Source organism: Pristiophorus japonicus, chromosome 5 (assembly GCF_044704955.1).
Source record: "Pristiophorus japonicus isolate sPriJap1 chromosome 5, sPriJap1.hap1, whole genome shotgun sequence".
In the NCBI taxonomy this organism is placed as follows: Eukaryota; Metazoa; Chordata; class Chondrichthyes; family Pristiophoridae; genus Pristiophorus; species Pristiophorus japonicus.
Window position 1 is genome coordinate 79,570,651 of NC_091981.1, and position 12,713 is coordinate 79,583,363.

The 12,713-nt window shown below is 47.0% G+C and overlaps 1 protein-coding gene across 1 annotated transcript; it reads right to left on the minus strand.

Moving 5' to 3' along the window:
* Nucleotides 1-209: 209 nt before the first annotated feature.
* LOC139264093 (histone H2B 1.2-like) lies at nt 210-557 on the minus strand (the record flags this gene model as incomplete). The annotated part of the gene is made up of 1 exon (XM_070880184.1): nt 210-557. A coding segment is annotated over one exon (348 nt), but the record flags the coding sequence as incomplete, so codon positions are not given.
* Nucleotides 558-12,713: the final 12,156 nt, after the last annotated feature.

The following is a 12,713-nucleotide window of genomic DNA, read 5'->3' on the forward strand; positions in this document are numbered from 1 at the left end:
GAAATTCCAGTGACGCTGAGGTAGAACCGGACAGTGAAGCTGCTTATCGGAGATTTCAAAACTAAATCTACAGCTGGAACTGCAAAGGTTCTCACACTTGTTAGGAAAAAAATTAGTGATTTGAATCTAAATGATGATGGGTTTGTGCAGCTCTTTCAGATAGGTTGTGGGTAGCTCTAAAATGAGCCGCTGTGTTTATGTTTGTTCTCTCAGAACAATGTGCAGCTGGTGTACTTGGTCACCGCCTTTGTCCCTTCCAACACGGCGACCTTGGCCAGCTCCCCAGGCAGCCGGAGGCACACGGCGGTCTGGATCTCCCGGGAGCTGATGGTGTGGCGCTTGTTGTAATGGGTCAGGCGGGAAGCCTCACCTGCGATGCGCTCGAATACATCGTTCACAAGCGAGTTCATGATGCCCATGGCCTTGGAGGAGATGCCGGTGTCGGGGTGAACCTGCTTCATCACTTTGTAGATGTAGATGGAGTAACTCTCCTTCCTCGACTTTCTGCGCTTCTCGCCGCCCTTCGGTGGTGTTTTCTTGATTACTTTCTTGGCGCCTTTCTTGGCGGTAACTGTTTTCTTTTTTTTTCAAAAATATACTTTATTCATATAAAATTTTCATAATACGTTGGAAAATAGCTCAGTACCTTGCGGTCAGCAATTCCATACAATTCGTTTGGATGCTGACAGCAGTTCCATACAATGCCCTAGCGTGCATTTCATTTCAAGGTACAGTTTAGTACAATCCGTAAAATACATTACATGTAATACTGTGCAAATGAGGGTATCACATGGAGCAGATGAGAACAGGTTTACATTAGATTCCAGAATACCGATCACGAATCACATCACATGTAGCACTATGCAGATGAATGCAGTACATGGACCGGATAGGGATACATTTACATTTCTTTACAAGTTACTAAACAGTGCAGAGACTTTCATTATACATGGCACAACACAGGTGTTTTTCAGTACATGGTGCTCTATGTATACAAGCAGATTAACAAGTACAGCCCGAGGGGGGTCTGATTCCATCCCCTGGGTTTACCATGGCGGAAGGGCCTTAAACTGTGGCTCTTCCCCTTTGTGCCTTTGCGGCGACTGCACTAATCTTTAGTGCATCCCTCAGCATGTACTCCTGGACCTTGGATTGCGCAAGTCTGCAACACTCGGCCGTGGATATCTCTTTGCTCTGGAAGACCAGCAAATTTCGGGAAGACCAAAGACCAAAGACCAAAGACTGACTCTCCAGCAGCAGATGATGTCTGTCTCGGTGTGCGTCCCTGGGAACAGTCCGTAGAGCGCAGAACACAGAGCCCTGTGTTTCAGAGCTGCTTGGGATGAACCTCGACAGCAACCACTGCATCTCCTTCAGCCATCGTCTCGTTCAGTCCGGTGCTGATTTGAGGAAACTCTGCTCAGAGCCCACATTATATGGGCAACCCTCACTCCGCCCACAGCCCTATACCAATGAAGGATGGGTGACAATGATTGTGATTGGTTCAGTGTCCGCCTTGTCAATTTGCATTGTTCTGTAGCTCTCTTATTGGACTCTTTGAACATCCAATCAGATTTATTGCTCGCCACAATCACAAGTTCTTGAATGAGGTCATCAGTTACAACCCCTCCTGAGTTGTTCTCTGTTCTTTATGTTTCTATTCTGCTCTCAGGCAAAAATCTTACGAGGAAGGTTCATTCATTTTTTAGTATATGTATATATATATTCAATAATGTGAACAGCAAACTCGCTGCTCTGTTTGTGGATCTAGATTTCTACATGTTCAACAGCTATTGACCCGTTGATAACTGAGATCGACTGAGGATCACCTGTTCATGACATTGACCATGACACCGGGATAACTGACCTGCTCTTCTTTGAAATAATGGCCAACGGATGCTTTACATTCACCTGAGAGAGCAGAAAGGACCTCGGTTTAACGTCCCTTCCTTTAGATGGCACCTCCGACAGTGCAGCACTCCCTCATCACTGCACTGGTGTGTCAACCTAGATTATTGTGCTCAAGTCCCAGGGTTTTTTGGTTCAAACTCATTCACCGGAAACACTTGGACCGATCAAACTCAGATTCACGGACTATCCTGAGCAACCCACCTTATACCCTACCTTCTTTGATCCCCAAAATACACACCAGTGGCAACCGGCACCACGGTTGACCACGAAGCAGAACCCATCATCCACAGCAGCCCAGCAGGGCCTAACACACCAGGCAGCCCAGCAAGGCCACCTGCACAGCAGCCCAGCGAGGGCCCAACAAATGATCCAACAATACCAGCTTTCACACCGAGACGATCAACCAGGGCAAGAAGGGCCCCAGATCGACTCACATTGTAAATAGTTACACTATTGACTTTGGGGGGGGGGGGATTGTTATTGTTGTTATGTATGCAAACTTGTAGTTACTCTGTACAGCCACCAGAAGGCTCATCCCCTGGAGTCCCAAGGGATCTCAGAAGGAGGCCTCACAAGTTGGAGAGGCACTCTGGAGACCTGCAATAAAAGACGAAGCTCACACTTTACTTTGAGGTCACAGTGTTCAGTCATTGTAACAAACACCAATGCCTCTGCCCGCATCCAAAGATGGGTGCTCACGCTGTCGGCATACAACTATGTAATCCGCTACAGACTGGGCACAGCGAACCGCACAGATGCTCTCAGTCGGCTACTATTGCCCACCACTGGGGTGGAAATGGCACAGCCAGCGGGCTTGCTCATGGTCATGGAGGAATTCGAGAACGAAAAGTCCCCATTACGACCGGCCAGATCAGGACCTGGACCAGCCAGGATCCTTTACTGTCCTTGGTAAAAAAAAACTGTGTCCTCCATGGGAGCTGGTCCAGTGTCCCAGCGGAGATGCAGAAGGCGATTAAGCCGTTCCACAGGCGCAAAGGTGAAATGTCCCTGCAGGCAGACTGTCTGTTGTGGGGCAATCACGTGATCTTGCCCAAGAAAGGCAGAGAAACGTTCATATGTGAACTGTACAGCATCCATCCAGGCATCGTAATGATGAAAGCCATAGCCAGATCCATGTGTGGTGGCCCGGCATCGACTCAGATTTAGGGTCATGTGTGCGCCAGTGCAACACTTGCTCTCAGCTGAGCAAGGCATCGCTAAGTTTGTGGTCATGGCCCTCCAAATCGTGATCGAGAATCCACGTGGACTATGTGGTCCCATTTCTAGGCAAAATGTGCTTGGTTGTCGTGGACGCTTACTCAAAATGGATTGTATGTGCGATAATATCTGTAAGTACGTCCACAGCCACTATTGAAAGCCTACGAGCCATGTTTGCCACGCACGGCTTGCCTGATGTCCTAGTCAGCGACAATGGGCCGTGCTTCACCAGTGTTGAATTCAAGGAATTCGTGACCCGCAATGGGATCAAACATGTCACATCTGCCCCGTTCAAGCCCGCATCCAACGGCCAGGCAGAACGGGCAGTTCAGACCATCAAGCAAAGCTTGAAACGTGTGTCGGAAGGCTCCCTGCAGACCCAGCTGTCCCGAGTGCTGCTCAGCTACCGCACCAGACCCCACTCACTCACCGGGGTGCCCCCAGCCGAGCTGCTCATGAAAAGGGTGCTAAAACAAGGCTCTCTCTTGTCCACCCTGATCTCCATGATCACGTGGAGGGCAAGCGGCATCAAAGTGTATACCATGACCGCGCAAATTTGTCACGCGATATTGAGATCAATGATCCTGTGTTTGTGCTCAATTATGGACATGGTTCTAAATGGCTCGCTGGCACAGTCACAGCCAAAGAGAGGCGTAGGGTGTTTCAGGTCAAATTGACCAATGGACAATCGTACAGAAAACATTTGGACCAAATCAAATTGCGGTTCACCAACAGCTATGAATAACCCGAAGAAGACACCACCAACTTTGACCTTCCAACACACACACACACACACACACACACAAGTGACAACTGACATCATGGTTGACCATGAAGCCGAACTCACCATGCCCAGCAGCCCGGCAAGGCTGGCTGTCCAACAGCACAGTGAATAACTTACCAACTCACCCACACCCGCATTTGTACCGAGACGATCGACAAGGGAGCGAAAAGCCCCAGATCATCTCACCTTGTAAATGGTTGTACTGTTGACTTCACGGGGGAGTTATATTACGTATTTAGGCCCTTGTAACCTGTATTACACTACCACCAGAGGGCCTACCTGTTGGAGTCCCAAGGGATCCCAGCATCCCTTGGGAGCACAGTATATAAGCAGGTCACCCACGAGTACCTGCACTCTGGAGTCTTATTAAAGGAGCTAAGGTCACACTTGCTCATTGTACACAGTACTCAGTTTCATCCTTTATTGTGAACACATCACTATTTGCGGTGAAAAACATTTCTAGCCGCTCCACATATGCTCCAAAACTTTCACGTCGCATTGAAACTCCCCCAAGCGCCCTATTATTCAAAGGGTAGTGCGAGGAAGGGTGAGACTGATTAGGGAACAAGAAGGTGCACGACGCTTGCATGTAGGGCATGGCTGGTGAACTGAGCCTTCACTTTTCAGGTGGCTTCACCAGCCAAGATTATGGCCTGGAACACATAGAGAAGGGGCAGCTACTGCAAAGACTTTACATTGAGTGAAGCAGTGATTTTGAACTCATGGCATTGGTGCATTAATGTAAAGGGTACTCACCGTGACGACCCCCGTGAGGTCATTAAACTTCTTGCGACATTGTGTCGCAGTTCGCCCCACCGTGTCTCTTGCAGAGACGACTTGTACCACCTCCCTCCAAAGCCTCTGAAAATGGAATGGACCTCATCCCTCCAGGCAGATGCAAGACATGCCACCTTCTCTCTACAGCCTCTATTAATGCTTCAGCGGCCATGGATGAGAAATGGCGTACTCTATGGCAACCTGCTCCAATTTTTGGCTCTGCTCAAAGTGCCCAGATCGAACTGTGCATGCGCAAAAAACCTTGAATTTTTACGCTGAGGTGTTCGTTTGGAGAGGACGAACACAGGTGTAAAACGCTTGATTTAGCATCCGCTGTCAATCTCGCTGCGTTTGCAACAAATTTTCCAGTTGGAGGCGCAAACTTTTAGAGGGCTCTAGAATTACCGCTCCGACATGAATAACATTGCAAAATGGTCGGAACTGAATTTCCAGCCCAAAGGCATTTGTTAAAGTACCACATTAGCAAAATTGAAACCCATGGGATAAAAGAGGCAGTAGCAGCATGGAAACAGAATTGGCTAAGGGGTAAAAAATGGAGAGTTGTGGTGAGTGGTTTTTCCGACTGGAGCAAGGTGTTCTTCAGGGTTCCGTATTAGGATCACTGCTTGGACTTGGGGGTACAGAGCACAATTTCAACATTTGCAGATGACACAAAAAGTGGAAGTGTGGTAAAGACAGAGGAAGATATAATCTACTTCCAGAGGACATAAACAGCCTTGTGGAATGGGCAGACACAGGGCAGGTGAAATTCAACACAGGAAAGTATAGCGGATACATTTAGGTAGGAAGAATGAGGAAGAACAATATTAAAGGGGGTGCAGGAAGAGAGAGATCTAGGGGTGTTTGTGCACAAATCCGTGAAGGTGACAGGCCAGGTTAACAAAGCAGTTAATAAAGCATATGGGATCTTGGGCTTTATAACTAGAGACATAAATAGGGAGACATTCAGTAGCACCCCGTTTGGGCCGCTAACTTTTTAAATTTTGAAAATTTAGCAGCAGGCGTAAAGGAATCTTAACTTCTTCAAAATTGAACTTTAGAGCCCCCGGAAGGAAGTGGGGGGTGGTAAATCAAGCGTTAATGACCTCAGTGGGGCGTTACAGGGTGCTACCACTAGAGAGCTACCGAATTTCAGGTGACTTGCATTCACCAATCATCCTTCAATCCTTCACACTGACTCATTCCAGCTGTTAAAGGGTAGTTGTATCAAGCTGCAGCTGCTCATTTTCACCATTCTTCCAACTGCACTTGACCTGACACCAACATGGCTATGGCTGCTCTAATCTACATCAAAGGGAGAGAACTCATAGGTTTAATGGCACTGCATTGGAGGCATTAGCGGGGATAGTCGAACAAAGGAGGGAAGCGCTCTTCCCAGCAAGTGGAAGGAGGCCATTGCCCCACGTCTTCAGGGTCTTGTGGAGGGAAGTGGCAGAGGAGGACTCAGCCATAGTCTCATTGAAAGTAAGCTCGCACAGTGCCGTAAGAACTTCAATGACCTCAGTCGGGCCAAGGTGAGTACATGCTTTGACAAGTCCTACATACCAGCATTAGAACCTCTGTTTGTGCAAATCACCACTCACCCATCAAACATCTGCAACTACTCAAACTCACATCCTCATCTCACGCCTTGCCTACATTCGCAGCTATTCAACAGCGGCAGGCATATCCCCAGGCACATAGCCAGACTCCGAATCACACACAACCCTTTCTTTTGCAGGGCAAGATGGCCCACAATAGGAGGGAGTAGCAGAGCACAGGCGGGGTTGAACCTCAGCTCCAGCAGCTGTCGGTCATCGAGGAGCGAGTGCTGCAGCTCATTGGCCTGCAGGTGGTAGGCGACGTCAACCCCGCTGGAGGCAACAATGGTATCTTTATCCCCGCTCCTTTTCTCATCCCAGAAGGCTTTATCTCTTTCCATTCCTGCAGCCCTGCCCTCAACTTAACGCAGTTCTTGTGCCTTTATGCTTTCAGATAATCAGCCAGCAGCTGTCCATCCTGTCCCTGAGCATGCGCTTGAGAGTGACGAAGGAGAAGAGGAGGAGGACCCAAGTACCGTGTCACTGTATCTCTCACTCACAGGCACCACCTCAGAGATTGGCACTACGCATTCATTAGAGGTTAGCTTAGTAGAGGGGTCTACACAGGGCGATGCACCGGGGACGAGTGGGCTGCAGCAAGGCCAAGGGAAAAGAAAAGCTTGGGGGCCAGCTCCCCAGAGGGTGAGTTCACCCACGAGTTCTGCTGCACAGGACTCAGATGCGGACTTTGATGGGGATGTGTTCACAACAAGGGTGATGGCCACGTACTCCGAGATGATAGGTGCAATGGCAAAGGTGCCCAAGAGCCTCTCGGCAATGGTAAGGAGCATGGAGTAATCCACCTCCAACATTGCACAGAGCTCTGCGCACAGCATGGAGCCCATCATTTCCAGTCTTCAGACGATGGTGGACACCGAGATAACCGTGGGGGCCCAGACCTCATGACGCATGTCATGGTGATGTGGCAGCCTCCATTCCAGCACAAGCAGAAGCAACACAATGTCTTAGTGCTGTAATGCAGAGAATGGTTGCTGGCATGGAAGCTCAGACTGCTCTCATGCAGTCTCAGCTCGAAGGCACACGCGAGTTCAGACTGCTGCCATCGTCTCTGGGTCCACTACAGTCGACAGAGGATCTCACGGTGTCGCAGTACGCCACCAATCTGTGCTCCAGCAGATTGGTGAGGATGCTGAGGTGATGCCCTGGGGGAGTAGTAGTGGGTCAGTGGAGCAAGAACTTACTGTCCTCTCTCAGGATGACAGCATTACTGATCCCACCACTGCCACTCCACCATTTCACTTGTCACTGCCTGTTACCCAGCCAGCCCAGACTGCTGCCACCCAGCCTGAGATGGTGCAGTCTACAGCAAGGCCTTCCAGGCCCAGAATTAGTCGAGGGTGTCCTGCAAGGCAATTTGCAGTCTCTGGTCCTTACACTCAGCAACCTTCCACCATCATCATCATCATCACAGGCAGTCCCTCGAAGCGAGGATGACTTGCTTCCACACCAAAAAGGGATGAGTTCACAGGTGTTTCAATGAAGGACCTAATATTCCAGATCCCAAACATCATAAAGGGTGGAGGATGCCTGTGCTTGGATTTTTTAATGAGTGGTGGCCGTTGCACACAACGTCTTGGTCCAGTGGCAAGGATTACCCAAGACTAACTGGAGACCAGCTCTGCTGCACAGACCAAGCGTGCACACATATCGCAGTGTGGGCTGGCCCGTGCTGCCCCTGGCCCTTGCCTCTTCTGGGCCCCAGATTCACACCTCTCCTGGGCCCCGGTCACTTCCCTCTACAGACTCTTGCCGCTGCATCGCCCCTCCTGCTGTGCCTGCCCGCACTGCAATCAGCGACCTGGCTTCGCAGCCATCGCTCTCCTGCAGCAGCACGCGTTGCTCCCTGCAGTGGTATGCCGCCGCACACTGCTCCCTCCAATGGCCCTGGCCTGCTGATGGTTTTGTAGGCCAGGACCGCGCAGATTTCCAGGCCGAGCCGCCGCACGCTGCTCCCTCCAATGGCCATGGTCTGCTGATAGTCTTACAGGTCGGGACAGCGCCGATTTCTGTATTGGGCCGCCACACGCTGCTTCCACCAGCCATGTTGCAGTCACTGGGGAGACACTACGTAGGAGCTGCAGAATAGGTGAAGCCAGTGTTAAGAGAGGATATAAGGTTTTTCACAAGGGTGAATAGTAAATGTAATTGTTGTACAGATGCAGTGTCGAAAATCCAGAGTTCCGGAATCCGGAATCCAGAATGTACCGGAATCCAGACACTGGCCTGATCGGTGGCAGGATCGTCCGGAATCCGTAAAGTGTTCGGGAATCCGGACACGCCGACCCTGCCGACCTTGGGGCCCTGCCGCTGCCCTTACCTCGGGGCCTCCTTAGTGGCCCGCCCGAACACCTCCTCCATGACATAGAAACATAGAAAATAGCAGCAGTAGTAGGCCATTCAGCCCTTCGAACCTACACCGCCATTCAATATGATCCTGGCCAATACTCTATCCCAACCATTCTCCCCATACCCCTTGATGCCTTTTGTATCTAGAAATATATCTATCTCCTTCTTGGCCTCCACTTGGCCTCCACAGCCTTCTATGGTACAGAATTCCACAGGTTCACCACCGTCTGAGTGAAGAAATTTCTCCTCATCTCAGTCCTAAATTTTCTACCCCGTATCCTGAGACTGTGACCCCTTGTTCTAGACTTCCCAGCCAGAGGAACCATCCTCCCCGCATTCAGTCTATCCAACCCCGACAGAATTTTATACGTTTCAATGAGATCCCCTCTCATTCCTCTAAACTCTTGTGAATACAGGCCTAGTCAACCCAATCTCTCCTCATACGACAGTCCTGCCATCCCAGGAATCAATCTGGTGAACCTTCGCTGCACTCCCTCTATGGCAAGTATATCCTTTCTTAGGTAAGTGTTGTAGGAGGTAGGCACCTTTAGAATATACCAGAACACTAGGCATTAGGCACCTGCTAGATATATCTAAACGCATATAAGTTTAAAGTGGCCACACATAAAATGGCTGCCCAGGCATGATGGGAAATCAGGTAGTCAAGCTGTGAACTGTTGAATGTTCAATGACCGAGCAATAACCCTGTGAGGCCCATTATAGGAATGCCTTGGATGCAGGAAGAAAGAGATAAGAGGAAAACCATCCCCTGTGAGCAAGGCCATAAACCAATTAATTCCCCAGGAAGAAAGATAAGAGGGAAACCATCTCCTGTAAACAAGGTTATAAACCAATTATTTCTCCCAGATGAAAGGTTCTCTCCCTAGTTCTATCTCCTATAGTAAAGTCATCAATCAGCCCAAGCTGACAATAACCGAACATATGGTTCCCGAGACACTAGGGGAATTCTATTGGGTTAAAAGAACCTATATGTAATCTATAATTGTTGTGATTGGCTTGTGTCCAGCTGTGATGGGCTGTGTAGCTGTAGTAAACTGTTTGTAACTGTTGTGAAACATATAAAGGTGCATGTAACCCTTTGTTCTGTGGAGAGAAACCTGGATATGGTCCTGAGTTTTCCTCCCCGCTGAGCGTAATAAAGGCCGCCAGGCGTTGGAACCGACTCTGAGTGTTGAGTGATTCTTCTGAGAGAACGCTAATGCTAACAGTGGCGTAGTCGACGGGATTTCCCGGAGTCGCTGGACGCCCTTGGAAAAACCCGGGTGAGTATAAAAAACAATGTTTAATTATAAAGGGTGCGGAAGGTGGAAGCTGGTTGATCGACACGAGGAGACGGTCTAATATCTCAAACGCCTAGCCTGAGCCTGAATTAAGAGGACTTTTGTCCCACGTGACGGCCAGGAACCAAGTAGGCGTAGGGAACACACTTAGACCGTGGGATCGTGATACCGAGAGACATCTTCCGGACCCAGTAGTGTAATTTGAAATATACCCCGGGGTAGAACCAAGCGATGTACAGCGGCTAACGGAATCCAAACCTGTGAACAGGGTCGGACCAACGGGCAGAGCGGTGGTAGGTAGTCGTTAAGGATACGTAGAGCACTGCGGGAATTGCTTAAACGCGTTTTTAAGAATTGTATAAGTTTGTGTAACAGCAGAACTTGTGACCTGACAGTAGCTAGGAGACGGTTTACTACAAGTTACGCTAGGTAGAAAGCGGACCTCTGAGAGTAGATTCCTAACGGTACTAGTCCTACCCAGGAATGGCCATGAAAACAAGTAAACTTGAGTGGGGACCAGAAGGGTCGCTTACCCGCCATCTGGCGGAAAAACAAAAGAAGCTAATTGAAAAAAAAAAATGATTAGCTCAGGGTGGAACTACCAGCAAAGCAACGGGAATGGTGGGAGAAGGAACGGAAAGTCAAAAAGGAAAAAAAAAAGGCTGTGGTCTTGATACTGCGAGCCCATGTAAATTAACATAGGAAACTAAGATTTTTTTAAAAACTGACGGTGATTGTCTTAAGTGAAGTATGGAAGAGGAATAGAGCCGGCCAAAAAAAAAAAGATTAATAGGAAAGAAGAGACTGTTGTGAAGTTTGTATTAAATGAGAAGTGCCTGTGTGATTTTTGACTGCGGAATGAATTTTTTAATGTTTTCATGTTCCGAAAGCCTGGTTGGAAGAGGAATGCAAGTGTCTGTTTATTTTAGAAACAGAGTGAAAGTCTTTTTTTAACCCTTTGTAGTGTTGTCCTGTATGTGGGAAGTTTTAAGACATTTAAGTTAGAAACGCAGGTGTGGATTTATTCGGATGGTAAGTTACGGAGCTAGGAAAGTAAACAAATGTATAAAGGATAGGTTTGTTGAGCAAAAGATTTATTTGACACGCTCACTTACTTGTCGAAAGAAAGCATGCAATGATTGATTGGGTTGAAAGACATAAATTTAGTCTCGGAATGAGATAAAGAATGCTTTTTTAAAAAAAAAAAGAGCTTCTAACAAAAAAAAAGTTTTAAATAAAGATTGAAATTACAAAGTTTGAATTGGGATTTTGAGATATTCAGAGAAGGCACAGAAAATACTGAGGTGGATTCAAAAAAGAAAAAGATTAAATTAAATCTGATCAGGTCAAACTCCTGGGCGAGTGGCGAGCTATCTGCGAAGGTGTAAAAGGGACTTTTGGAAAATGTTAAAAACAGCAAGCTTTAGTAACGACTTTGAAACTGGAGCATTTTGAGATAACGAAAGGCAGCCCTCAAACTCTCAAAGCTGGACTCCATTCCAGTTATGAAAAAAAAAGAAAAAGATAAAGACGCCACTTTGAAAGTAAACAAATTATTTTAAATTAACAACTTTATGGAGTTACGAACCCTCAGTGTAAAATACAAAACCTAATTTGAAGCAAGAAAAAAAAGATGTAACGGACTAAAGGGAAAAAGACATAACTTACTAAATACTAGTTGATGTTTGCTGTGAAAAAGATATTGGTTTAATTAAAAGGAAAAAAAAAATTGGAATAGGTAAAAAACACTCTACATGGATTCGAATTTTAAATTATGAAAAAGTTTCAATGCAGTTTGAAAAGATTTCCAAAATGGACAGTGTTTATCAAAAATGTCCCGAACAGTCGAAACAAGCAGGAGGGTTTTGAAGATAACGAGGAGAAAGAGAGAAATAAAAAAAAAACAGAATTGAATTTCAGTAAACAAAATTGCTATTGTATGTGTGGTCTTGTTTTAAAACAATTTTTAAAAAAAATTCTTTGGCAAGTACTTGAATTAGAAGTTAAGAAAACATTGGAGTTTACTCTAATGATTTATGCTGTTTAACGGATTCCTAATTTCAAAGCCAGTTTTGAAGGCACAAAGACTTTTTTTTTCAGAAGTCACGTGATGACATCAGGTCTTCTTACAAACCTGGAAAGGAGTTAAACCTTTCCATTGACAGCCGTTTTATACTGAACATTATTAATTTGGATTTCTTAATAGAAAAAAAAAGACTCGTCTAACAGAGGAAACAAAAATAAAAACAGAACTAGCTTATGTAATAATACTTGCCTGATACAATAAAGAAATAGCTACTCAATAAAACAAATTGAAGTGTTAAAAGCTAAGATAAACAGGCTGGAAGAGATAACGGGACTAGACAGATAGTGCAGTGCGCAGCCATAGCACCATCACCTACGGTAATAGAGCCAATGTACCCCACGGTGGGTAGGTGTAGTCCACAAACCCAACCTAACGGTAAAGCAGACAACGATGTTTGGAGGAATAGCTTTGGCCTTGGTCATAGGAGTTTGGGTAATATTTAAGTGGGTAAAGACATGGGCACACGCCCTACAGATTCAGCTCGAAATGGTTCGATTATAACCTTGTGCTTCTGATTTTGCAGGGTGACAGGGACACTCGTAGAGCAAAAAACTTAACCCCTGGTGACGACCAGGCCGTCTGTTTAAAATTACAGATAATACTTACCGGAATGGGAATATGAACGGCGCTACTCGTAATATGGATAGCCCTGCGACATGCACGTACCC